This window comes from Synchiropus splendidus, chromosome 16, assembly GCF_027744825.2.
Source record: "Synchiropus splendidus isolate RoL2022-P1 chromosome 16, RoL_Sspl_1.0, whole genome shotgun sequence".
Taxonomy (NCBI): Eukaryota; Metazoa; Chordata; class Actinopteri; order Syngnathiformes; family Callionymidae; genus Synchiropus; species Synchiropus splendidus.
Genome location: NC_071349.1, coordinates 19594884 through 19622813, shown reverse-complemented (window position 1 = coordinate 19622813; position 27930 = coordinate 19594884). Strand labels below are relative to the sequence as shown.

The following is a 27930-nucleotide window of genomic DNA, read 5'->3' as shown; positions in this document are numbered from 1 at the left end:
CTTTAGACTTGAACAAAACGTCACGCTCCCTCGACTCAGCACCTAGTTCTACAGCCACGAGCCGCTGAAGCCGAAAACACTCTTAGAAAATGCACCGTTTATTTCACCAGCACACGGGGACATACAGAAACATGGCACAACATGAGAAACACTTAAATTACTCTGCTACAGCTCCGTCAGTGTCAGCGATGGCAGTGAAATAAATAGGCAGTGGTTTGATCCAGAACTATTCAAGTCATCGACTCTTCTCAAACCGCCGAGCAAAAGTCTAAACCCCTGAACCGAGTCCAGGTCAAAGTACCTTCTGAAGTGGTATTTGTTTACTACCTACCTACGTTAGTTGAGTCTATGCCGACGCTCACTCCCCTCCGTATCTCGGCTGACGGACAAACTAAGGCTCTGCGGGGCAGTAAATGCTCATAAATGTGGATAAAACTATCAAGAAATAAACATGACTTTAAACCAGGAAACGGTTCCAAATACGGAGAAACATTTTTCTTCCTCTCAGCAAAATCGCTGAAGTGAATTCATTCTGAGTAAGTCCAAGTTTTTATTTCTGAATATAAAGATGATGTTTTTTGGAAGTGGAGAGTGGAGAGCAGTGAAGTGAATGAAGGGCTCGGTGCAGCCCAGCTCTCTCACAGCAGCGTGGGGCCTTTAGTGGTGTAGCTCATGGCCGGGAAGTGTCTGCTGTCCAGGTCCCAGTGGCCGTGCGGCGGCGGGGTCACGCCCGGGAGGCCGTGGCTCCAGTGGTTGATGTAGCTGGCCATGAGCAAAGTCAGCTCCAGCATCTGAGCAGCAGAGGTCAAAGGTCAGAGAGCAGCGTGGCGCGTGCAGCCACAGTCGGAGACGGTGGAAGTAGAAATACATGTCAGGAGCAAAGAGGCAGGAGGCGCTGAGCCTTGACTATTGAGAGAAAACACATTTATTACGCTGATATAAGAGAGAAATGCATGTGATACATAGGTTTCTCATAGTTTTAAGTTATAGAATCAGCGTAAAACACAGTCAAATGCCTCATATTAATTCAATTCAAAAGATGACATAAAAGACAAAGATATGAGATATAAATATATAAATAGTATGAAATGTCAGTTTTATTGTCTAATATTATTCACGAAAAAAGCACTCATGATAGGTTTTTAAATGTAATGTACAGAGCAGAAATTTGTGGTAAATCAACGTCAAAATTTCAGCATCATTCCTACATATGGCAATGATAAAGTATCAATAACCGCAGCAACGGAATGGAGCCAAGTATAAATACCATCTAAAGGGGAATAGATAGGAATATATTGAGATTACCAGACTAAAACAATAATAATAATTTAAATATATACAATCCAAGAAAAGACAAAAAAAAATACTGAAATACTTTGAAAAGACACAATGAAATATCAATCATATATTTCAATAATGTTTTCTAACCTCTGTATTATATCATCTAACATCATGAAGTAATGAGAGCAAAGTAGTTAGCATCGTGTTTAAAGATATAATAATAATAATTATTATTATTATTATGGAGTTAAACACCAGGTTAAATTGGGCAGGACAAATGGCAAATAAATACAGTAATATGAGGGGAAAAAAACAGGATTTCATATGCATAAGCAACTCACAGATATCAGCGTAGAAACATGGTAAAAACCCACTCAATGAAGCCAAGTGGCCGCTGGTTTGGTGCCGGCCCGCAGGTCAGCTGACTCACCTTGGGTTTGGCCATGGCGAACAGCATCTTCTCCACGCTCTTCTTGGCGGCGCCTGGCTCCCTCTGCTGACTGGTCACCACCATGAAATCATCGCAGCAGCCTCCGAACGTCACCACGGACTGGTAGGAGTAGGTGGCCAGGGTGTGCTGGGAGACACCCAGGGTTCAGGAAACCAACCAAGCAAGGAAGCGTGCGACAGGAACTGTGCGAGTCCAAAGCTCAGCGTCTGCTGCTCACCATGGAGGGATCCAGCACACACACGCCGTCCTCGTTCACAGCCAGCCAGCCGGGGCCGGGCTCCGCAGCCTGTCAGACAGCAGCCGGTTCACTGAAGCTCGTGACACACTCCACTCGCCGTCGCTGCGAGCCAACAAACCTTGACGCTGAAGAGCTTGGCCCCAAACAGGGGCCACTTGCGAGCCACAGTGAGGTAGATTCTCACGCACTCGGCCGCGCTGCGCCCGCGCAGCATCAGCCACTTGCTGGACAGACGCTCTGTGAGCTCTCTGGAGAGGACACCAGACGGTCACACGGTCAGACAAAGTGACCCTCAGGTACGGGAGGAGCACCTGGAAAACAACTCTGGAGCCTAATATTACAGTAACCGTTGCTGGCGGAAGCAAAGATGAGATGTTTCCCGGCCCATGCTGAAGCTCGGCTGCTTCTAGCTTCTGAGGGGCTGTTCACTCTGTGGAGTCGCCCCCTGCTGGGCAGCCTCGACCTCTGCGCCTCAGACAGAGTCCCTTATTTTCTTCCCAGCTGGGGGCGCTCTGCACAAAACAGCTGGCTTGTGATGAAGCAGGTCTGAAGGAAGCAACACTAGGGTCGTGACCCCTGACCTATTCACCACCGTTGCCTTTGTCACTGCTTGATCAGAAATTCTGGAGCTGGAACTGGAAATTGCGCAGGTTTTAGCAACTGGTTACCTGCTTATATCGTGCCAAGGTGATGTACAAGGTGTAAAATAGTTTCTTTATAGAGTTAGAAATTGTAGTCTAGATTTAGAAATTGTATGTTTTATCTGATAGTCTATTTTTTCAGATCCAGCATTATTGAATCAATAACATAAAAACAAGCTCCTCTAATACATTTGACCTGTGCAATGTATTGTATTGTCATTATTGTATGGAAACATTTCTCCTTACATGAGTTTCACACAGATTGAACAGGAGCAGGAGTGAGCACTTCTGCTCCTGAGCCGGGTTTATGACGACCGTGGTGCAGTGCTTGGGTCAGTTTACCTTGTTGGATTAAAAAACAAACACACTACAATATCAGATAAAACATACAATCTCTAAATCTAGACTATTTTAAGTAAAAACAAACTATTGTCATTCGTAAAAAAACGTCATCACCTTTGCGTGATATAACCATGGACGCATGCGCTCACCAGTAAACGTCAGTGGGTAAAACATGCGCAATTTCTGGTTCCAGCACCAGAATTTCCGGCCGGACCACACCAGGCAGTGACGACCTTGTCGTCCTCATTTCTCTGTCACTCCTCAGAACTGAACTGATGACGGAGCCCCGCCAGCGTTTGAACTGAACGTCAGCCAGGGCCCGGCTGGCTCTGAGCCGAACCTGGGCCGCAGCCCCCGAGTTACCTGAGCTGCTCCGGGCTGCAGCTCTGCCTGTAGCGTTTGGGGTAGAAGCGCTCCAGCGCCTGCAGCAGGACCAGCTGAGACTTGGGCTGAGGGGAGCCGCTGGTCGCTGACGCAGCGGGTCGCTCCAGATCCCCGTGTTCCACCTGCCGAAACAAGTGGAGGAGATAATAAATAAAGAGCAATAAGAGCAAACCTGTAAAACGTGGAAATTTGAAGGTGCTTCACTGTGTGAACAGACGGACCTGCGCCATGAGGGCAGCCACTTCCAGAGCCAGCTCTTTATTCACAGGAAAGTTGCCCTTCTGAACCTCGTCGTTCACCTGGTAGGCCAGCAGGAGGCGCTCTCGCTCCGTCTCCCCCTTCACCTGCGAGCGGAAGCAGAGCCTGGACCCCAACAGAGACGGAGGAGATTTGCGATGTGATCACAACAGACAATTCAATGCACTTCATTTTTGCACTTCAGTTGGACTATTTTTTCGTTTCACAAAAAGAAATTGAATATCATGTAAACTGGAAACTCTGCGGGAAAGTAAATTCTCTAAACCTCTTCACAACTTCTGAATGTTGACCGATAATAAAGTTAATTTAAATGTGAATATTTTCGATCTAGACTGGAATTTTTGGAGACCTCTGTAGACTCACTTCACTTCATGAGCGTTGGAGCTCACCTGTTCTTGTAGGTCAGCCGCACGATCCTGGTGCCCTCGTTCTTCCCAGGATGCAACTCTTTCAGCGCCTGCTCCCACTTGGAAATCACGTCGCAGATCTGCCAACACACTGTGGTCAGCATGAGCGGCCATCGACGCTGGCGGCGGCGGCGGCGGACGCACCTTGGCGCTGGGCTGCAGGCAGTGCTCCAGGTCTCTGCCCGACACCGGGTCGTCGGTGAACAGAGCAAAGCCGCTGAGCTGAGGCCTCCTCATGCAGATCTTCTGGTTCAGCGTGTGGAGGAACTCCTCCACTGTGGTGGAGCCGTCGAAACCCACCACCTGGAGGGAGACGAGGGGAGGAGGATGAGGTGAAGTGAGGTCAGCAGCGGACGAAGCGCCGGCTCGTGTGACGGCACCTGGTAGGCGTGGTTCATGAAGTGGACCGGGATGCTGAAGGGCAGCGAGTGGTGGTAGGGGTTCCTCAGCAGGATGGAGACGATCTCCATGCGTGAAGGTCTGGCCTCGCGCTCGCCGTTCTGCAGCGTCCGCTCCAGCGAGCGCTGACAGTAGACGGCGTACTTCCCCACGTCGCTCCTGGAAGGCAGCACATGAGCTGAGGCGTGCAGCGAGAGGCACGCATGGGCGGCGCCCGTGGATCGGACCTGACCTGGGGTCAGCGTTGCGCTGCAGGTACTGCCTCAGGTACCACAGGAAGTGCTGCTGCGGGAGGAAGACGGCCACGCACAGAGACAGCAGCTGCCAGCACTGCAGGGAGACGGCGGTTACAGCAGGCCCACGCCGGGTCAGAGGTCACCACGCACCTGAGTGAGCGAGTAGTTGTGCGGCGTCCTCTGATTGGTCTGCTTGATCAACTGACAGTACATCTCGTTCTGCAGCTCCGAGTGGTTGAGGCAGACTTGCAAAGCATTCTGGGCCAGAGAGGTGTGGTAGTCGACGGACGGAGACTCCACCAGTACGTTGATGAACAGCTGGCACGACTGAGAACATGAAATACCAGCGGGCTGTCAGCAGGGGGAGCTGCCGCTTCAGTTCCCGTCCGGTCAGATTCATTAGCGCTTGAAAGGTGTGGAGTGGAGCGTGGACGGGACAGGAGCGCCCCCCATCCTGCGCTCTGAGGGAGCGTCCAGGTCCATCCAGTGGAGGAGGCTTCCTCCACTGAAGCCCCTGTTTGCCCTCCCAGATCTATGGCTGCCACTCTGAAGGCCCTGACCTCCCAGGTCTCCTGTTTAAAGGGGGACCTTTTACAACCAGGGGAACAGCTGACTGTATCAGAGCGCATAATTCGGGCCATTATATCTCCCAAACGCTGAATGAGGACGAGGCCCCACGTCCTCCTGCCTTTGATGCGAGGCCGGCGGACACGTCCGGGACGGGCTGGCGCTGGGAACGGTGCGTGTGAAGGACACCAGGAGATAAAAGAGCGATGACGCAGCGACGTGAGGCGGGACCCACCTTGAAGAGCTTGAGAGCTTCGGTCTGCAGGGCCTCCGAGGGGAGAGTGGTGAGGGGCCAGCGCAGACCCTCTTTGCAGAAGCTCAAGGTCTCGCTCCTCCACACGGCCGACTCTGTGGAAGAGAATGTTCAGAGCTGAAGCAGACGGTCGTAAACACCGTCGGCCTGCTGGATTAGCACCTCCAGAGCCAAGTAGCTGCAGAGAGTGGAAGCGAGCGCGTTTAAGGTCCAACTAATGGATCTGCTGATTGTCGCCACCAGGAGATGTCTCTGGAGTGAGCTGTGGTTTTAATGTAGAAGCATCTGCTTTAGCATTTAGCAGATCTGATGCTTCCCTTTCACTAAGACAGTGCTTGTCAGTTCAAATGTGTTGTCACTGAATCAACAGTATAGCACACACACCTCTCGCCCCATCAACCTAAACTGAAGGTCATGACCCTTGTTCCAAAGCAGACAGCCTGCCACTGAGCTGCACAATAACAACAAAGCCTTATTTATAAAGCACATGTCAGAACGCTGTTGACAAAGTGCTTTGCTACTCTTCGGCCGCTAACTCCTTATCGTTGCACCACTTCGGGTCTACGGTGAGCTCTGGTTACAGGGAGCTAGTTCCCGTCACAGACTCCACGTGTCAGACGCTTCTCTACAGAGACGTCGCTGGCGATTGAGAAGTGTCTCCTTGCGTAGAGGGATGGAAGACTATTAATACGCCAGGCTGTAGACAGACGCAGACTAAACAAGCTCTGGTGTCACCTTGGTCTCCTTCTGAGTCCAGGAGGGTTCCGATCAGCTGCTCGGACTCCGTGCCCACTTTGAGATTTGCTCCGCTGCCGGCCGCCACGCAGAGATGATACAACCACGTATCCTGTGACCACACACGTGTTACATAAATATTTCCACATGATGGTGTGGGGTTCACTACCTTCTCCTGCTTGGTCCCAATGAGGAGGTATGTTGGACTCTGGTCAGCAGGTTGGACCACCAAAGTGCAGTGAGATGAGAGGAAACCTCGACCTCCCACCTCGTAGTCCTCATCCGAGTCACATGACCGGTCCACTTCCTGCACGGACGCCTCGCGCATCTGCAGCTGACCCAGAGGGAACTGGGACACAGGAGAGGATGAGATACAAGTTCATCATGAGAGTTGAGCAGGACGCAGAGGAGCAAACACATGGAGAAGGTAAAGTACAGCGATGTTAACAACGTTAAACTACAGACGTGTGGAGGCCAAAAGGATGGAGTGAGCCAGTCTAAGCAGTGAAAGTGAGTCCATGAGTTGCAGCTCATCGTATCTACCTTATCTTCTTGGTTGCGGAAGTAGTAGAGGGTCTTTCCCACCAGAGAGCACCACACCAGCTTGGAGCGTCCATGTTTGACCTGGATCAGAGTCAACATGAGCAAACTTCTGTCTTCGACCAAACCTCTTTAACAGGACCCGATCGGAACTTGACAGCTCCAGGTCAGAACTAGGGTGACGAGTCGACTATAATCAACTATGAAGTTAGTTGCTGAAGAGTTCATTCCTAGTCGTGACATCACCATTCTCTTAGCCTCAGTAAGAGAATCGGCTGACTCCATATGACCGTCGCAACATCCCAAACCATCCAAAGTGTGGGGACAAAGGACACATGAAAGGACACACCATTCACACCACATTTTGAGACATCAACATTCAAATTGAAAGATCCAAAGATGTACAAGTGTTTCCATCCATTTCTACTGACTACAATCATAACATATGCAGCTCTAGTCAGAAACGTACGGGTCTTCCACGGAGGTGTGTCAGTACAAAGTGCAATATGCCTTGGGAGCACCATGAGTTCTGAGTGAGTTCACTATTGAACTAGTACTATTTCTACTGCGAGCCAAAGAAGTAGAAGAGGAGTCATTTCAACTTCAGTAACTAGCTGTGCAGCTATAGTAACTATTATATACAAGTCGCTGACTGTAGTTGTACAAACAACAATCATAACCATTTTCCCTCTAGTAAAGTCAAAGTAGCTAAAGTCACTTCAGCAACAGCAAGGTGTGATAGGAAGGATAATCAGTGGCTCATCTCCACCCATACTGTCATCTTTTTCAATCCGACATCATCGTTCTACATACATCCATCTGTATTATTGGTGTTGAAAATACTGCGAGCGTGATGACGTCAGTCGGACAGCAGGAGGCAGTAGAGTTTGGAAGCTTCTGTGGCTCACAAGGAAGAAGAGGCCGGAGCAGGACAGGATGAAGCCCTTCAAGACGCCGCAGAACCCACATTATGTCATGGAGCTCACATGGAAGTGGATCTAGTTCAAGTCTTCCGGCTGAACTCACAGCCAAACGAAGACAGTGCTGCTCCATGAATGTCAGAATGAATAATACGACTTAAGCATTTAGGTGGAAAGGCTTCCCCGAGCCACAGGAGCAGTGGAGAAGAATCTCCTTCAAGTCATGACACGGTTGTTAGCGTTGGATCAGCTGGAATGCTGCGGCTGCTCTCCGCCTGGGCTCAGACCTCATCTGTCAGAGCCGTCCAGCCACTGACAAGATGTGACGGCTGTGACTGAGTGACGGCTCCATTACAGATAAAACGGAGAGCCTGCAGCTCAGATGACCACATCCCTCTCGCCCTCCCGCCTCCACCCTCCCGCGCCTTCCTTCCACAGGTCTTTTGATGTGCCGGTCCTGACATGAACGGAGTTGGGACCACGCTGCTGCACGGTCGGCCCTGATGACCTTTTGCTGCGAAGCACAGCTGGACTGGTGTGGAAGACGTTTACCAGGGACAGCCATGTGTTTCGAAATTCCAAATGTCCTCACACAGGTCTCAGATAGAAGACAAACACGAGGCAAAGGTAAACATAAATCACTCAATCTGGAATTTTACTCAACAGCTTAAAAGCCACTGCTTTTTTGAACGAGAAGAAACAAAGTAAAGACTCTATTTTTGTTAAAGGAGCAGCTCTTTCATGGCAAATGCGCTCCATTTTCCAGACGATTTCCTGACCTTAGTGAGCCAGCCTCGCACAGCAGGCTTGGCCGACGTCTCCACGGTGACGCTGCTGCTGGTCTGGACCTTCAGGATGTTCTGCAGCACTCGGATCCACTCCTCCAGGATGTTGGGCGAGTCAGCGGTCAGGTAGAAGGTCCTCTTCTCCGTAATCAGCTGCTCAGAAGTGAGAGTGAAGACATGAGAAAAATGCTCAGCCAGCTGGAGCAGATAACATCATCACGTCGGGAGAGATCAGAATCAGCTTCCGAGGAGCTCGCAAAACATTCCGAGCCAGCGCTAAACCTGATGTCATCTTAAGCCGCTGCTCTGGAATGCAGCAGTAAAGCTTCACTGTGGAGCAGGAATAACAGCCGACTCCAGGCTTCAGGAGCCCGTCTCCCATCTGAGGAGCTCACGCTGCGTTTATCCTGGGAATATCATCCTACTTGAATTGGAATAATAATAATAATAATAATACAATCATTTAAGTTGTTTACAGGTGCTGCACACATATAGTGGCTACATCAAAAGCAACAAATGAAGTGAATGAATGAAACATTGAAAGACTAAAAAACACGTAGAGAGAGTGAGGAGATGAATTAGACCTGATTTAATTAAAAAAAATAGAATTTAAAGTCCAAAAGAAAAAAACTATTGTTTTACTTTTGTCCAGCAAAAATACAGAATCAAATTACCACTTAAATAAAGCACTATTTTTGCAATAGTTTGTTATCAACAAATACTCTTTGTAGTGATGTGGACATAAAAAAAATCATAAAAACAATAAATAAATGTCAGATATTGTATGTGAGAATAAAGAAAGGATAAAAAAATCTGTTCTTTTATAGCCATAAAAAATTGTGATTTCCCTGGTTTTAAGCTGTATCTGCAAGGTAAAGATGAAAGGACAGTTTCTAATGATGAGCAAATTGAAGATAAATCTTTGCTCTCTGGATGAATATATCCTGGTGTAAGACTCATGTGAGCATGTGGAGGGGTTTGGAGCCAGATGGCTCGGACATGTGGAGAGGAAAGGCAATGTTGGACCAAGAATGTCAGAGACGGATGGAGAGGAAGACAACCAATAAGGTTCATGGTGAACGAATTTTTGAAAATTCATTACTTGAAATGTCTGCGCTCCCTCTCCACGCACAATCCGGCACGATGAGTTCAGCTCAATTTGACCCTGAGGTTTCCGGATGACATCACTCTGGAAACAAAAGAGCAACGTGAGGAAAACTCTCAGCACGCTGAGGACAGAACCAAACCTACTGACAGGAGACTTGTAGTAGAGAATCTCTCCATTCCGCAGGATGAACCAGCGACGTTTCCAGGCTTTCACCTGGTTCCCCATCTTCAGAAGATACCCAGACTTCTCCAGCATCTCCTGCAAAACAAGACTTCTGCTTAACATAAACAGCTGTGACGCCTCAGTCGTGGTTACGGAGATGAGCAGGACGTTCTCTCAGCCCGGGAGCTGGAGTTCACTCACAGGCCCGGTGCTCTCACAAGAGTAGGACGAGGTCCGCTGGACTTTGTGTTCTGGTTCAGAATAATCGCTGTCCATGGAGTAGGCGTCAGGAGGGATGGCATAGTCGCTCTCTGAGCTGACGGACGACATGGACACACCTTCGCAGCAGAAGAGGAAAGACAATAACAGACATGAACAATAACATCTGTAAATCTGTTACACTATAATTATTTAAATAACTGCAATTATCATGACATACACAAGTCCCCTATTATTGCGCATATCAGAAATAATACAACAATCTAAAGAAAGAAAACCAAAAAATCATAAATCATATTTTTTTAATTAATTAAAAACAATAAAATCTACATAAATCCAAAAAGTAAAAACTGTCATATAAATAAAGAAAAACGGCAAATAAACGTTATATATTTTCATGAATTAATGAAACTAAACAATAATAAAAAAAACAAAAATATATAGATTAAGTCATTCATGGATGAAATTAAATAAAAACACAGAATAAAACAGAAGAAAAAAAGTCACAAAAATATGTTCTACACAAAGTTAAGCCAAAAACAGTCTACAAAACAGCAGTGCAAAATGGCTTACAAAAAAAAACTGTGAAAATATTGACAACTATTAAGATTAAAGCTGAATGAAATATAAAATGTCTGAGAAAGTGTCAATTGAAGAAAATACTGATGCAGCACTTAAGTGAACCAAAAACTCGCTGTCCCTGAAGGCATGGTCACATGTTTGGTTTTTCGAGACGCCACCTCTCTTGACGGCGCGTGGGCTTCCCGGGACGCTGCCCTTCTTGTCTGGACTCAGGGTGGACGTCCGTAAACTGGCCAGCGAGCCGCTGTCGTCCTCCGAGCCCGAGTCATCGTCCGGCAGAGGGATGCTGCTGATCTGGGTGGCTTTCTGAGGCACAGATATACAGCGTTGGACGACAGCTCTGAATCACTGGCCGACAGAACCATCTCCACTCACCCCTTTCAGTGTCGTGTAGACCGGCACGTTGATATTCTTGTAGATCAGCTGGCCTGCAGGAGCAGCAGCTGGAGACTGAGCCGCACCGGAGGCTGTACAACATATAAACGTCACCAGTCCATTAAACCTAACACTATCACATGTTGCAACTTGCTCTGGGAGAAAAAAAACATTTCAGCAACATAAAAACCTTCAAAATGAATGACAAACAAATGACGCAGAGCTACGCAAAGGCATGGCGCCCTGGCTCGCGACATCTTTCTGGAACGTCCATAAACACTCCGAACTGTAACGTAAGTCAGACAGTTGGAGTCAAACTCCTGAGGCAAGAAAGAAAAAATGGCTTCACGCTGCCAGAGCTTTCTGAACAGAGAAGCACGAGACAAAAAAAGATGGCAAGCAAGCCGCGACGCAACCCGCTATATGCGCTTGGGGACATGTCAAACCTCCTCCTGGCAGAGAGAAGATGTTGTGGTGGAGGCAGTAATTACCCCCAAAACCACCTTCTTTCATCGCACATGATTAAAAAGCAAGCAGCCCTTTTATTACTGCGAGACGTCGCACCCTCAACTCCTCACAGGACTTGAGAGTGAACCTGAGGAGTGAAAAGAAAAGGCCACACCTGCCCAGGTGTGCGGCGCCTCAGGCCACAGGAAGTGGAGTCAAAGGCAACAATGATAGATTTGGAGTGAGGAGCCGGCGGCCACTCAAGTATCAGCTGACAGATGTGTCTCTTCACCCGTGAGGCCCATCTCGCCTGCTTTTAGCTCCGCTTCTCCCTCGGAACAAGCTTCCTACCCTTGACAACCCCCAGTCTTCCGGTCTGAAACTCGACTGAACCCAGTCTCCCTGAGAGCCATGACAGCCTCGTCTAGTTCAGGTCCAGGCTATTGCCAGGAGACCTTTGCATCTGACACCAACACCTATCACCCATCCTACCCGGAACATAACCAGGTCCAGTCTACATCCAGGACCGCTACAAACCTGGTTACATGAGGTTTTGAGCACCTGGCAGCATAAACAAACTGTTCACCGGTCCCAGGCTAAAAACCCATATGGGTCCCCATAAATTGACTTGGTGGCCCATATGTGGCCCCCAGACCTTGTGTTTGACACGTGCTAAGTAGAGGGAAAAGTTCAACACCATGTCAGGCACAACAAAGAATCAGCAAAACCTTCAGATGTGAGGCATGTGGTGAGGAACTCACCTCGGACTGGACATCTGGCTCCAGTAGGCGCTTCGGATACTCTCATTCCAGATTTTGCTACGGCATAGATCCGACTCTCCTGCGGAAAAAGATGTCAGCTTCAAGAGTCTGACTATCGGTTTGATCAAAGTGGAGCTAGTTCTTTATCTCTGAGTCCACCCTGGAGCCCATCTATGTCAAAAACATTCCAGTTGCTATGGAGATCTGGATCAAGAGTACAGAAAACCATGGCATATACCGTCATTTCCAGACTATATTTAGAGAGGGGACAGTCTGGAAAGGCCTCCAGCCCATCACAGGCCACACAGACGGCCGGAGAAATTGGAGTCTCCGATTGAATGTCTTTGCTTGGGAGGAAACCAGAGTGGACAGAGGAAACTAACTGAACTGAAGAACTAAACTTTCCAACTCAGCAAATGGAACCAAAAAGATCCTTCGTACCCAGGAAGGCAGGCGATGCAGAGGCGGCGTAGGTGGCTTCAGACTCTCCGGCTCTAAGCGCTCCAGCTCCTCCGCGAGGCCGACAAACGACACCCCGTCGTTGGCAGGCTCTTCTGAGGCGGAGCCTTCCACCACGCCGTCCATGCCATCGGACAGCCCGTCATCAATGTCCGTTTCTTCCACGACCTGAGAGAAGGGGGAGCTGCTCTTGAGGGTGGAGGAGGTGGACGACGGCGTCATGATGTCGATGCTGACGTTGAGGTGGTGCAGCCTGTCCAGGCCCGGCTGAGGCTGACTGTAGTGCTTCTTGACCAGCTGGATGCTGTCCCGGGGGGTCAACGGGGTGCGGACCTTGGGGAGGGTCATGCTCGTGCCTGACTGCGGGAAGGGGTTGTTGGTGGAAGGGGAGCGGGATAAAAGAGGGGGGTCCTGTTGGCTCGGCCCATGAGCCGCCTCGTACGCCGACGATGAAGAGGAGGAGGAAGACGAGGAATAAAGGCACTGGGAGCGGAACTTGCAGTTGAGCTCATCAGAGGAGGTGTCCCTCTCCATGCATCCTGACTCAGGCGCCGACACTGGGCCTCCTGGTTCCTCCACATTATTGTGACCATCATGCGCTGCCAGGTCAGAAGCTTTGGTGACGTGGTCCGGAGGTCGCTTCACATCTGGTGAGAGATCACACGTGACCACTACTGAAGAGGAACCTGAAGGTCACTGGGCAGAACTGACCTGTCGGTGGCGTCCGGAGAGAAGCCGCCGCTCCGCGAGTGTTGGTCTGCCTCCAGGTGTCGTCCTGTGCCGGTGGTGTGCCGGGGCAGCTGGGGGGAAACAGCGGACTGTTGGGCACCAGGTGGGTGTCGGTCAGGGGGGAGGCGGCGGGAGAAGACGGGCAGGTGGGTTTGTCCAGCAGTGCTGAGAGACACAAACAGCTTCACTGAGCGTCCATAACTCATATTTACAACCTGCACGCTCATGTTTTGGAGAACGGAAAGCTGCCGATGTTTTATTCACCGTGGAGTCTCTCCTGCAGCGACGCGATCTGCTCCGTCTGCTTCACGTTAGACATTTTTAGGTGCTGGTTCTCCTGCTCCATCTGCCAAAGTGCAAACAATTCCGTATGAAATGACCATTTACATGGCTCTCATGACTGTCATGAACGTCAGCAGCCTCATGGAGCATGGACTTCTGACCCACCTCTCTCAGCTTCACTGTGACCCAGTCTTTAATCTTGGCAGCCTTCTCCTCGATGATCTTCGCCTCCTGGGCTCGGACTAAGATCTGGAGCCACAGAGAGCATTGATTTACTGAGCGACTGGCTCCGCCCACACTCGCCTCCGTACCTGTTTCTCCAGCTGAACTTCCAGTCTCTTAATAGCAGCGTCCTTCTCCTGCACCTCGCCGCTCAGGTCTTGGTACTTCCTGTACAAGGAGCTCTCCGACTCACTGGTTTGCACGTTCGCACTCTTCAGCTTCTCTTCCATGACTTGGATCTGAGAAAGGTGCACAGTCAGCGATATTCATGGATGCATCATATATATAAAAAAAGGTCTTACTGCACACGTGTGGGTGATAAATACTGTCTGATCTCCAACTCTTACCTGCTTCTCGGCGCTCTCGGCGCGCTGGTCGGCTTCGATCACTCTCTGCTCCAGCTCCTGCATCTGCAACACACCGTGGCTCTTTATATATGTTCATGAGCCGTAAAAGTATATTTCCACATGAATGCATTCCTTGTTGGAAACAAAGATTATTACACTATTTGACACTGTGGGTTTGGCCATTCACAGCTGTTGTTGTCATTGGTTTGGACAAGCAGACGTGGCTCAGAGGAGGATGATCATATTCACACAAGAATGTGAGCTAGCGCCACCTTTTGTCCCAGCATGAATGCGCTTGCTTTGAAAGGCAAACACTGTCCATCCTGAAAGTATGCACATTCATCTGCAAGTGAACAATCAGAGGCTGGCAAACACACACATTCACCGCTGGCCTGAGTTCACTGACCCTGCAGAAAGGAGAACAAACAGGCTAATGGATTCACTCTGCCTGAGAGATGCATATGAATTCCTCCTGTCATCCAGCTGCCCTTTACTTTTGTCCTTCTTGCTGCCTCTCATCACCTCTGCACCTCTCCAAGTCCTCTTTCCCAGAACCCACCACTCATGACACCTGAGTCCAATTTCAAGACTGTGTGGAAAAAAATGTAAGACTACACTTAATCTCAAACACTTTTTTCACCTATTTTAACAATAATCAGGAAAAAAATTGCAAAATATTAAATTAATGCAAAAAAGTGAATATATTTGTAATTAATATTTTATAAATAATTAACCATATATTTTACTCAAGTAAATAAAGGGCATTTACATGGGTAAAAATCACAACAAATATATAAAAGACAAATTAAAAATATTATATTATATATATTTATAACATATAAAAACAAATCAGTAACTCAAGAGGATGAGGCACAAGGTAAAAATATAAAGTGATAAATTCATACACATACATGTCACATGTGGCCTCTCATGCACAACATCAGGTCTGAGCTCCCAAAATATCGAACGTTAGTAAAATACCAGCCAGTTTGAAGGACCTCACTCGCGGTCATTGTTAAGCAGTCAGACCCAACTCTGTGAAACACGACCTCTCAGTCCATTTTCAGTGTCTCCCAGGAGCGGTGCTGCTCCGAGGCCCGACAGATGCAGGATGGCAGACATAGTTGTTTCCTGCCGTCTCAGCGACTCAACAGTTGTCAGGCGCAGAGACATATGGGCTGACAGCAGCTCAACAGTGTGAAGGTCGCAGTAGACCCAGTGTTAGCACCTATTTGAAGATCGGAAAGAGTCCGGCGCCTATGGATGTGTTTGATTTCAAACCAGTCCAGAAGTGTCAAGTGTTTGTCGCCAAACATTTAAATTTAGAGCTGGGTTCTTAAACATTCACGTCATGGTGGTCGGTGTTCATGTCCATCTTATGGAGTCAAGGAGACTAAGAAAAGACCAGGATGGGTCCATGACATCTACACCATCTTTGGCTCAGGCCACTTACAGTAAGATCTGTGTTGTGACGCAGGGCAGCCATGAAAACACTTAGAAACTTTAAAAGTGACGAGTGATTCAAGGCTTTTGATGAACATCTTGAAGGTGGAGACGGGTTCTTTACTCTTGTGTCTTTGAGGCAAAAGAAAAGAAGTGAACGTGTCACCGGGCCTGAAGTCCCAGCTCCCTCATCGATGGTGCAGCTGAAAACAGCTGACAATGAGAATTGGTTGTGTTGAATGTGAGCAGTTTAAGGGTTGAGATTCTTTTGGCACAACCTTCAGCTCTGCTGTGGAATCCCTCCACCCTGATAGTATCACCGGCTTGCAGATAAGACAGTAGAGGACCATCCATTTCCCTGACAGCTCACTGATCTGTCACAGCTGAGTGCTTTACTGTTACCGCCACACGGCCACAGAGATGGCAGGACTGATAGTCCCATATGACATGTCATTGCACGCCTCAGCTTTCAACATCATGTGACCAAATAACAATCACCCAACATCAGACAAAAGTAACAGAGGAGTGGGTGGTTGGTGCTGATGCAAGACGTTGCTCGTGGTTCGATGGATGGACCAGATAATTTGAGTAAATGATGAAAAGGGTCTCTGATGGAGGGTTGGATGGATGCTTCGGGAGGGGATTTGACACGTGGATGAATGGACAGACAGACAGACAGACAAATGGATAGGCAGATGGATGAGAGATGGACCGATAGACAGAAGGCATTGACACATGTATGGACAAACAGGCCGACGGATGGATGGATGGATGGATGCACAGATGGACGGAAGGCTTTGGTGAGGATGGATGGATGTACAGATGGACGGAAGGCTTTGGAGAGGATGGATGGATGGATGTACAGACGGACAGAAGGCTTTGGAGAGGATGGATGGATGGATGTACAGACGGACGGAAGGCTTTGGAGAGGATGGATGGATGGATGGATGGATGTACAGACGGACGGAAGGCTTTAGAGAGGATGGATGGATGGATGTACAGACGGAGGGAAGGCTTTAGAGAGGATGGATGGATGGATGGATGCAGAGATGGACGGAAGCCTTTGGAGAGGATGGATGAATGGATGTACAGATGGACGGAAGGCTTTGGAGAGGATGGATGGATGGATGTACAGACGGACAGAAGGCTTTGGAGAGGATGGATGGATGGATGTACAGACGGACGGAAGGCTTTGGAGAGGATGGATGGATGGATGGATGGATGTACAGACGGACAGAAGGCTTTAGAGAGGATGGATGGATGGATGTACAGACGGAGGGAAGGCTTTGGAGAGGATGGATGGATGGATGGATGTACAGACGGACGGAAGGCTTTAGAGAGGATGGATGGATGGATGGATGCACAGATGGACGGAAGGCTTTGGAGAGGATGGATGAATGGATGTACAGATGGACGGAAGCCTTTGGAGAGGATGGATGAATGGATGGATGTACAGATGGACGGAAGCCTTTGGAGAGGATGGATGAATGGATGTACAGATGGACGGAAGGCTTTGGAGAGGATGGATGGATGGATGGATGGATGTACAGACGGACAGAAGGCTTTGGAGAGGATGGATGGATGGATGTACAGACGGACGGAAGGCTTTGGAGAGGATGGATGGATGGATGGATGTACAGACGGACGGAAGGCTTTGGAGCGGATCTGACACATGGAAGGATGGATGGATGTACAGGCAGACAGATGAACAGGCAGATGGACAGATGGTTCTGGCGGAGGATTCGACGCAGCGCTGGGTGAATGGGCTGGTGATGAGCAGGCGGGTGAATGGACGGCGCACTAGTAAACAGCAGCTCACTCAACAGCGGTAACCCAAAGTGACATGAACTGGGCTGAGTCAGGCAACACAGTTCTCTCTTTTCCACACCAAAGTGGGTCAGTGTGAGAAACTCTGCTACTTGGCAGCGACGCAGATGAGAAGCATGAAGCCGCTTCAGCTTACTGCAATAACATGATGGAATAGTACTCACTCAGCACTTCCCCTCCCCCAGTTCACCTCTCCAAAAGCCAAAATAACACAGTCAGCGGGCCGCCTCCTGGAGCAATTAGCCTGTTATCCTTTATCTGGGCCACATGGCCAAATGTAATCATTAACAGAACCAAATCAGAGTTTGGAAGTGCTTCGCTTCTGAGAAGCTTCTGCTGACAGGCAGTTATTTCCATCGGAGCGCAGTCGACGACTTCAACACATTGCGACTCGCGGCTGCAGGTCAACATCAGCAGCAGTGAAAGTGACTGGGGTGCGTAGGTTGCCAGATACTACTGTTGGACGACCCGAGTCCTGGCTGCACTCCCATCTGAAAGGCTTCAGCCAGGCATCTAAAGACAGACGTCAACGTCAAGGCCCTCGTTTTATCATTTATGAGTTCCAGACCTGAGAGTCGGAGTAAGAAGAGTCAGACAGGGAGACACCGAGGTTGTTGGCGTAACTAGAACAGACCAGATCAGAAGTGAGTAAATCAGGTGCAGAAGTTTGACGTGAGGGAGACAAGATGGTTTGAACACATGGAGAGGAGAGACAGGGTTGAACCAAGGATGTTGGAGATGAAGAAGAGGACATCCACCACTGAGGGTCATGAAGAGGGAGGACATCAGGAAGACTTGCTCTGAGGACAAGCTGATGGGAAACGCAGGCAGAAGATGCATTCAATGCGCCTTCCGATCTAAAGACTTTCATGACTCCACCCGTTGTCAATCAAAAGGATGGAATGAACTGAATGTTTCGGGCCTTTCAATCCAGCACTTTTTTTTCAAACAGTAGCAGGTGAAGGTTTGGTGGTTTTGTGTCCATCTGTCTATGAAACTACAGCTGGGCGGGACCTGAACCACACCGCTGAACTCTGCGACATGTGAGAGCTTGGAGGAGAGAAAGACGAGTCCAAACACCAACATCAACACAGTCGCGACAGCGACAGCCCAACAACCCATTTCCTGTTAAACATTGCTCTTCATTACTCAATAACAGAGTGGCCTCAGGTAGAATCCAGGCCCTTGGGTGACTGGGTTTGCATTAGCAGTTGAACAGTAGTGTCATACCTTGTTCATGCTTCCACCACAGGGGAACCTTTCTCATCCTGGTAGCGCTAAAGAGATTTTTTAATGTTTATAAATAATGTGTGTTGGGGTGGAAGCACAGTTAAGGGTGCGGGTGAATCCATGATATCAGTTTTTCTCCTGCTATTTTCTCCTCTCAGGAGTGGAAATCGAGGCTGTGGCGCAGAGCTGAGCTGACTAGATGCTTGCTGTATGTTAGCTTCAGTCGTTGGTCATGTGCACCCTCAGTCCAGTTCACCTGGCTGTGACATACACAAACGCTTGTGTACTTATGGCAGCCCCGAGACTGAAGCAGTCGTAGCTTCAAAACACTGGTGCTGTGGCCGCGCATATGAGGACCAGGTGTTTCCCTCAAAGAGAGCCAGACTTGAAGAACTGAAGAAGAATGTTCAACTCTGACATTCCTTCTGTCGTATCAATTAAATGCAGTCGACCTGTTGTATAAAACGCTTTCCATACTTTGAAATCAAACGACCAAAATCACAGTCGCAGCATCGATAAAAGCTCAAAGCAAACCTCCAGGAAGCTGAATAGAAAACCTTTTTTTGAAACTCAAGCTTCTTCACAAGCAGACAGATTTCTGAATGATCTTATTTTTATTGTTTGTGACCAACTCTTGGTCACGTTGAGGATATGAACCATGTTTTTGAGTGAGCGGAGGCGAAACGTGGCAGAGGATGAGTAACTCGTGTTGACGCAGGATGAGCGGAGCACATGTTGACTGAATCAGATGAGTAATCTCCCCTTCCTTGCACACTCATATCAACAAACAGCTACTGACTCATGCGGTTTAATGGGGCCCTTCAGCCACGGTGCTCATTACGACCACCGCACTGCGAGTGTCCCACATTCAGCTGCTGTCACAGCAGCGCAGAGATCTGATCTCACCGTTTACACCCGACCACTCTCACCTGCAGAACACACCTCCAAATATCCTCTGAAGTCACAGCACGACAAAACAAATCTGTCACACTCACTGTGTATTAGCTAGCTGTTAGCTATTAGCTTGTTCGCTAAATGACTCCAAAGTAAACAAAACTCTCAAACAAAACTAGTGGAAGTGATGACAGCAACTCTTTTTGTCTACAGAACTTCTGTTTGGACCACACTGCCGTTTTTGTGGTTTAAAAACAAACAAACTTTGGAGTAAACATTAGGATTGTGCAGATGTTTTTCTCTGCATGGCATCCTGAGAGACATTTGACGGGTGGTGACTGCTTTTATTATGGAAATTTGGACTGAAACTCAAAGTGGGCCCAGTAAAAATCATCACCACAGGTTCAAAACTTATCTTATTGAAGTATAAACGTCTTAAAAACATCTTAAAAATGAACTACAGGTGTGAAAAAAGGTTGATTCAGGAATATAAGACAAATACTTAAACCCCCGATATCACATCTCTTAAAGATTCATTGTTAGTTGAGGCGGAAGCAAAAACATTTCCGTGCAGTCAGTAAATAAAAGCATATCGCACCTCAGTTTTCAAACACAGTGTGAGCTGCACTGTAAGCGCGAATGGTCCTCACAAACTTGTGTTCGCGACTGGCTCCGCTGTAGTGTCGAGTGTGTGGAGAAGCAGAAAGGCAAATATGGCAGATATCGATATCTGTTAACTGAAACCCAGATCATCTGATTCCTCAGAAACACGAAGGAGTGCACGGCTGGCTCACTCTGATCTGGAGACAGTGAGAAAGAAGTCTGTGTTTTTACGCTCTTCTGGATCGCTGCCTTTCGGCTATATTTAGAACCAGCAGTCACATTCACTCATAGTAGAAACTGAAAATAATGTATAATTATAGCATTTAGACGTTTAAAGAATATCAGCTCTTGTAATTGAATTAGCAATAAAATCCATTTCCCGTCTGGTTTGGCCCGTTTTCCAATCTTCCATTTGACTGTGTGTTTAAGTAAAAGTGACTTAAATAGTTTTCCAGTGCGCCACATCAGACGTTGCTCTGCTTCTGCTCGCTGCGTTACCCAAGTACCATGCGTCTCTCTCTCTCTCTCTTACCTTCTCCGCCAGCAGTTCCCGGATCTTCCCGGCCTGCAGACGGAATCTCAACAGTTGCATCTCCAGAGCCATGCAGCGCTTCTGCCAGTCCACAGAGGCGACTCCGACACCTCCCGCGCCGCTGCTCTCCAGCACGTCAGCCATGACCAGGACTCCGACCTCTGGACTCGCTGGGCTGAGAAACAGGCAGAGACACACCAGATAAGCACCTGTGAAATGACTTGGAGGATTCAGCGTCGCAGACTGAAGGATTCTCCGGTGACCTTGAGTGTATCACTTTCCAACATGTAGCCACTGATGTAGAGGATTCAGCTGATGACAACTACAAATGGATCTTCCAGACAGGACCCTCCACCAGGAGGACAAGTGTGAAGCCACTCATTCCCTATGTCATCTAGTCAGGCTCCCCTCTCAAGTGAACCCCGACTTCATGTGTGGATTAAAAGTACGTCGGTTCCAAGCTGAATTCGGACGAACCCTTCTGTTTTCAATAGAGACGCTTGGGGAGTTGTTCAAGCCGCTTGTCTCCAAAATAGTACTCTGGAGTCATGACGGGAAGTAAACAACCACAAGTGGGGTTTTACAAATCAGCTCACACTCCATTATCTCCTCACTCAAGACGTCTTGCTGAGACAGCGATGGGGGAACATTCCATCTGTTGTCTGCTGAAATCCAGCTTTTCCTGGCAAGCCGGGCTCAAACACAATAACTGGAGCAGGTTTTAGACATCAAAGTGCCTTATTTGAAGTGCTGTGGCACCAACCAATGAACACCATGCCGTTAAATATCACTTTGAGAGCAGCAATGACATCAGCCTTTCAGGGCACTGAACCAACAAATTCTCACTCTTAAGGCGTCACATATATCAGGTGGACTTTTGCATCCAATGTTGAAGACTCAAGACCCCACATGATTGAAAGAAACGCAATCGTTCGACAGGTGTCACAATACAAGTGGGTGCAGTGGAGCGGTACTTTTACTCAACTGGTAGAGTTGACGTACACTGTCTGCGCAGCATCTAAACACCAACAGTGAAGACATTTAGCAGAATAAACACAAGTTCTGAGTATATCCAACAACGTCACGCTGCGATACGTATCACGATGCAGTGCTCACAAAGTGTATTGTGATACATGTGTATCCTGATATTTCACCATACTATCGATATACTGTTTAAAGTTAGTTTTATTGTGCTGAATATTCCTGGAAAAAGTGCACTGCACTTCAAGAAGCAACTTTCAGAGACGCTCCTGGAAAGTTTAGGAATGAATGCGCTATATCAATTCTGACCCCTCCGTATCGCCTCATACATTGTAAAGAAGCCCGCAACAACATATCCTATATGTTGAACACACCCCAGATAACACGTAGAAATAATTGTAGTCCTATTTAAGGGAGATTATGTTGCGGTGCCCACAAACACGTAGCCGAATCCAAATACTAAAACCTTTACTATGGCCACAGGGGCACTTGAACTTTGTTACCCTCTGGTTTATATGTAGGTAGGACGGACCATCACTACTGTGAGACTTTGGTTTCAGGTCCAGTCAAGATGATACATCCATAGAAATAGACGTCTAAAGTCTCTTCTGGCTCATTCTCCAAGTCTGCAAGAGAATGGAGGGAAAATCAGCTTGAAGAGCTGTGACGAATACAGAAGTCAGGCAAAACAGAATATCAGCCAGCAGAATACTGGAAAGGTAAATGAGTTCCACATGAATTTTCACAATCATCATCGAGCAAGTGCTTTCATTACGCCCCTAAAGGAAAGAGCAGAGCTCCGGAGTCTGTTTTCAATCACAATGCATCATGGGGAAACAGAGAGGATCTGACCTCTGGTCTGCTCCTCCCTGACCACAACTCACATGTGTCACTCTGCAAAAGTCAGTCCAACATACTCCGATGATGAATCCACCACCGTCACATTCATCTGAAGCGCTCTCTCCGACTCCAAACACCTCACACACCTCAGAAGGAAGCCAGGACCCTCTCTCCGCATGCCCACACACACTGAACAACACCTCCGCAGGGAGGCTGTGTGTCAGTGGGGGAGTGTGGCCGTCCAGCAACAAAGCAGGTCAGGCCCTGCCCACCACCACCCCAAAACCTTCACCCTCAACTCCCTGGCTTTGCAATCCTTTCTTAATTACAAGACGGAATGAAACGGGATCCTGCACCGCACAATGGTGTCTTTCTGCGTGACAGTCCCATCGCAGCGAGGGAGGGGGGGGGGGGTCGGGAGGGGGGGCGTCAGCCTGACTCGGCAAAGAAAAGGAGCAAAGAATGTGTTAGAATGAATGGAGCGAGTCCTGAATGTGGGAAAGTGGGGCAGTCAAGTTATTTTCACCTGACGAGCGGATATTTTCCTCTGGTGGGATTTTCATTCACAAAGGTTAGGGCCCCAGTAAGAGCTCCATAAACGTCCGATTACTCAGGGTTAAGAGGAACTGTCTGGTGAGAGTGAAAGCTCGGTGTGGTCCAGCACATTCAGCTGTGCCGCAGCGCTAACTGTCATCTTTTCAGCCTCTAAACAATGCCCGAAGTGGTCATTGACATCGTCCACCTTTAACACATCCAGGCTCCCGCGCTGCATATGGAGATATCCTGGCGTATCGGCCCTAAAATAATTTCATAAGACACAGTATTGATATCTGTAAAAAGCACTCAATACATGTCACCCATTATAAAACTCAAATCAATGAGCATCCCTGACTGAATATTCAGTGTTAGAATAGTCACTTCATCTTGATCCTGTTGGGCCACAAGGTTATTTTGTTTTGGCCCGTGGACAAGTGTGATATATCTGTTACAGGCTGTATTACTGTTGGACACAGACAGAGAGAGAAAGAGAGAACCTACCAAGCTGCCACCCTGGAACTCTTGGGTGGCAGCTTGGTAGGTTGCCAGTCCTGTCTCAGCTTCCTCTCCCTGCTGGATCTTCAGTGGGTTGAGTTCACGTGAGAGAGACTTCAGTCACTTCAGTCTTCAGCCTGAACTGACTGACATCTATCGCTTGCTTCTGGGTCGACTCAACACAGCAGCACTGATCACCGCCTCCTTGTGCCCCACTAAGATGGATCGGACTTTGTACCGCATCCAAAATAATCGCTTTTTGTTCAAACGTTCAAAGTTCAAAAACATGTTTATAGATTCACCAAGTTCAAAGTTAATTCACTGTGCGCATGTAACTACAGGTTACACATTGGCAGTAAGCGGCAGAGGGTTTGTTGGCCTCAGGAAATATTCGGTGCAAATGTTCATTAAACACCAGTCACCTCTGTGTTTGGTGGGCAGTTTCTGGGTCCTACTGTAACCTCTCAGGTCCTGTAAACACTCTTGAGTCATGAGCAGCGAGAGCCTCATCTAAAATGGACTCGTCGATGCAACACAGAGACCGTCATCTCCTCAGGCTCCTGATAAAATCAAAACAAGTTGTTATTGAAATTTGGTGGAAAGGCTGTAGTTAGTCTGGTAACTGACAGTCTGTGGCCAAACAGCGTCAGCAGAACTGCAGACATTCAAAGTGCACCAACTATAACTCCACCATAGCGCTCCCTACAATTAGCATGCTCATAAATACAGGCCTTGCAAACAAATTACAGAAGTCCTGCTTGGGGAGGCTGTGCCAGCCGGAGGTTTCCTTCTCTGACTGACCAGCGACGAGCCAACAACTGCGGTACAGACTGGCTGGTTGGTGCAGTCAGGCTGAGTCTTCCCCGCAGAGCGACAGCGGGACGGTGTAGAACTCCTCCTTCTTCTTCTCCTCCAGCAGCTGGAACAGCTGGCTGAGCACAAGCCATTTGCTGGATTAACACTTCCAACACCGTCATGCTAATTCACCCGACAACGCTCTGAGCCTTCGCAGGTTGTTGTTAAGCCACTCGGGCCAACATCACCAGCAGGGTGTGGATGAAGGCAAAGCAACTTCTCCGCTCAATGCACCAGGGATCAGATGAAGCCCACAATTCTGTCCTGTCAAGAATGAGGTCACATAAAACCATGTGTAGGAGGAGGTGGACTCCAATATCCTGATGGAAGTTTTAGCCATGAATCCTCCTCTGTACGGAGAAACAGCCACATCACTGACATTGTTTACATTATTTTTAGTCTCCTTTGTTTCTGTACTGGACAGAAAAGCCGACAAATCAGCAACAGTTTGAACTGGGCAGCCATTGTCTTCTGCTCAGTAGGTTGTGGGGCCCTTGACGGTCCTCTCCCCAGACAGCTTTCAGTTCCAGGAGTAAAACAAATGATTCCCAGGACAGCACCTTCCCGATCCTGAGCCATACAAAACATGCTGTCCATAGCCTGGAGGACTTTTGTGTCCAAGGTTGAGCCTGCTGAACTGCATATAGCAGGGCTGAGTAATGGCAAGTATCTTCCAATATGACACTAGACTTACACTTAAATTTCCCAAACCAGAGGAACAACAAGCAACCCTTACAAGTTGCTGGTGGGAGGCCACATCTCCACTGTGGTTTGCAAAGGTTGAGGGGAAAACAATCCTTTCACAGAGGCATTCGGCAGCAGACACTCGCCGAAGCTTGAGGAGTTCATGTTGGGAAAATGATCTAGACTATCATCTTGGTGCACAAGCTTGAGACCGAGCCGTGAAACCCCATCCACTCCAGGTGAGCCTCCGCCATTTCCCCACTCGTGTGAATACGTGCTCTGTGACCCCAGACATGATGGAAACGTCGGCGACAACAAAACGCACCCACAAATCCAGCTCTTCTGTTGTCGAGACTCTCCACAGTCGCAGAGCCAGAGGTGACTCTTGTGATTGACACGCACGCAGACTTGTGCAGGGACCAACACGACACAGTGCTGAGCTTGCAGCTGTGGTGATGTAAGTGATTCGTTGGTAAAGTGATATCATCCCCACGAGACGTTTCCAGTCCCGGCTCTTGTTGTCTCCGTGGAAATCCAACTTGGCTTCCCCCGCGATTTTGGCATCCAACCCCACAAAGCTTTCATGAAAAATGACTCCCATCAGACATCAGTGAGGCGTTGGTGTGAATCTGGGTCACTGGCTGCAACGTCAGGTCAGGCCTCTGTGTGTGCAAGAGCCAGTCCAGACAAATAATCTGAGGACGGCCCCGACAAATATTGCTTCCTCTTCAGTTCAGAGGCCTCCCACGTTTGACAAAGGGGGACCTCTGTCCACTTCTATCCGGCGGAACCCTCTGCACACTTGTGTTTGAGTTAGCGCCTCTGCTCATGGCTCCCCTTCAACAGCACTGTTCCAATAAAGCAGATCCTTCTTTTAAACTGAAACCACTTTCCTGAGAAAAAGTCAACGTGTGGGAAAATGATTGAGACAAGATGAAGACGGCTTCGGGCTTCTATTCCTCTGCAGAACTTCACATATGGACGCAGTGAATCAAGTGCAGCGGCTGAAATGTTGTTGCCAGGTCATTTAACGCACATCACACAGCAGCTGAAACTATAGACCCATTGATGTGAGCACGCATCTTGCACTTGGAAGTGGCTCCTCGCTCCATCTACGCTGACGTGTCAATGAATGATTGTACGTAGAATAAAGGTTTTTTCACCACATTTGTCTTGCTGTTTCTCAGATCCAGTGTTTCAAGCGTGACCTGGAGCTCCATGAGAACACAGCTGCACAGGTCTGCTGCGCTCTTTCATAGCTAGATTCATTCGTCCTCCCTGTTCACGAAAGCTGAACAGGTCAATAGATACACTGCACACGTGCCCCTCCAAGAAGGGTCGGGCAATTCACAGTATCTACTGTGACTGTTGTGAGGAGTCACCAAGGCAAAACAATGGACAAAAAAAGTCCTGATTTTCACTTGATTCTTTAGAGATTAATAAGGAGAAATATTTGTCGTGAATGCTCCTGGTTTTAACCCATATTTTTATTTTATTTCTTTGACTTGGTACCTGCTTTTATGGAGAACTCCATTTCATTTCCACGTACACGGTTCCTGAGAAATGACAAATAATTGAGACAAATATTTATGCCACATTAGAAGCTTATTTGATAATATACTGATTTATTTTATATACTTTTTACTTGAAGATTGTCAATTAAAATCAGTAATATTACTGAATATCTTGGTAATACACTATGGAAAAAAACAACTATAAGACAAGAAGGCACTATTATTGTACGTTTAATACCTTTTCAATATGTCTTTTCTAGTTTTGCTCCGACCTCATAAGGATCTCTGGACTGGAGGATAGTCAGGATAGGAACCCTGAGGAGTGGAGAAGAAACTTGGCACCAATTTCCATCCTCCAGAAGTCAGCTTTATGTCTTTATAAGACTTTTTAAAGTGAATTACTTTGACATGTTTCATGATTTGAGCATTGACAAAAGGTGTCAACAACAACAGAGTAACGACCCACAAACAAAGATGCTCTTTAAAAAAAAAAGAGACCACATCTCTGAGGACTTGAGTTAGCCGTCTGTCATCCGCCCTTCCCCCGGCCTCCTGCTCATCCCTGGACCTCCTTCTTCTTCTACCTCTGCATGCACCGCTCTGGCGCTTCAGGTTAATGACAGGCCTCAGCAAACTGACCACCACTCCTCCTCAGTGGCGGGCTCAACTACAGACCTGGACATTCCTCTGTGCTGAGGTGCAAACACTGCCACCTCATGAGACAGACGGAAGACAAATGACAGAATCCACCCAGGTTGGAGTATCAGCATGGTTGGAAGTCCAGCTGCCACAGGTGCTGGGAATATTCAAGCAACCCTGCAGCTCAGCGGACTGATTCAGGACAGAGCCAATAAGAGCGTCAGTCTGGCTTGACTCTGCGGTGAACCGTGGCCAGTGTTTTGTCCAAAAAAGGCCACGGGGAGCAGGTGTGCCGAAGACTGGGGAAGACCATCGAACCAAACTCCCGACGGAACAGCGTCACTTTCACTTGTGGAGCCAAAACAAACGCTTCACGGAACCAACGCACGTTCATTCACAGTTGGGCGAAGAAACTAGTTACTTGCTACACTTCGGCTCGGATATCGGAGCCAGTTGGCGCATGAAAGGTTGGCACTTTACCTCCGCTGCTTCAGCGCTCCGGCTCTCGGGCTGCTTCCTCGGCTCACCGCGGCCGACCTTCAGACACAAGCCGGCTCATGCTTGTCCGCTCCTCGCTCATTCATTGCCCTCGCCGCTCCTCTGCTCTCCTCGTCCTGGTCCTCGGAGCCGTTCTGAATTCCCCGGCAGCCACTCTCGACTCCATTCAGCAGACTCATCCCATATTCCTTTAAAGGAGCAGCGCCAGGATCAGGTTACCGAGCTCCG

At 48.3% G+C, this 27930-nt stretch overlaps 1 protein-coding gene across 1 annotated transcript; it reads right to left on the bottom strand.

Annotated features, from left to right (window-relative positions):
• Nucleotides 1–83: 83 nt before the first annotated feature.
• On the bottom strand, nucleotides 84–27930 carry plekhh1 (pleckstrin homology domain containing, family H (with MyTH4 domain) member 1). Its single transcript, XM_053845829.1, has 30 exons — nucleotides 27685–27930; nucleotides 20660–20834; nucleotides 14131–14193; nucleotides 13873–14022; nucleotides 13727–13810; nucleotides 13544–13625; nucleotides 13262–13444; nucleotides 12533–13197; nucleotides 12092–12170; nucleotides 10884–10975; nucleotides 10667–10814; nucleotides 9909–10045; nucleotides 9693–9803; nucleotides 9540–9626; nucleotides 8432–8590; nucleotides 6736–6816; nucleotides 6362–6541; nucleotides 6193–6304; nucleotides 5440–5552; nucleotides 4788–4964; nucleotides 4634–4731; nucleotides 4383–4560; nucleotides 4147–4305; nucleotides 3985–4082; nucleotides 3559–3700; nucleotides 3317–3459; nucleotides 2089–2218; nucleotides 1950–2018; nucleotides 1712–1858; nucleotides 84–791 (listed from the first exon to the last, which is right to left on the bottom strand). The coding sequence occupies exons 2-30, from the start codon at nucleotides 20801–20803 to the stop codon at nucleotides 639–641; spliced, it is 4164 nt and encodes a 1387-aa protein (XP_053701804.1). The 5' UTR covers nucleotides 20804–20834; nucleotides 27685–27930; the 3' UTR covers nucleotides 84–638.

Bases quoted from the DNA above. Each gene is read 5' to 3' on its own strand.
- plekhh1 (XM_053845829.1), bottom strand. From the start codon at position 20,803: ATGGCTGACGTGCTGGAGAGCAGCGGCGCGGGAGGTGTCGGAGTCGCC. The intron at 9,804-9,908 runs GTGAGTGAACTC...CTTGTTTTGCAG, and splicing joins CTTGTGAGAGCACCGGGCCT to GAGATGCTGGAGAAGTCTGG. The intron at 6,305-6,361 runs GTAGTGAACCCC...GTGTGGTCACAG, and splicing joins TTGGGACCAAGCAGGAGAAG to GATACGTGGTTGTATCATCT.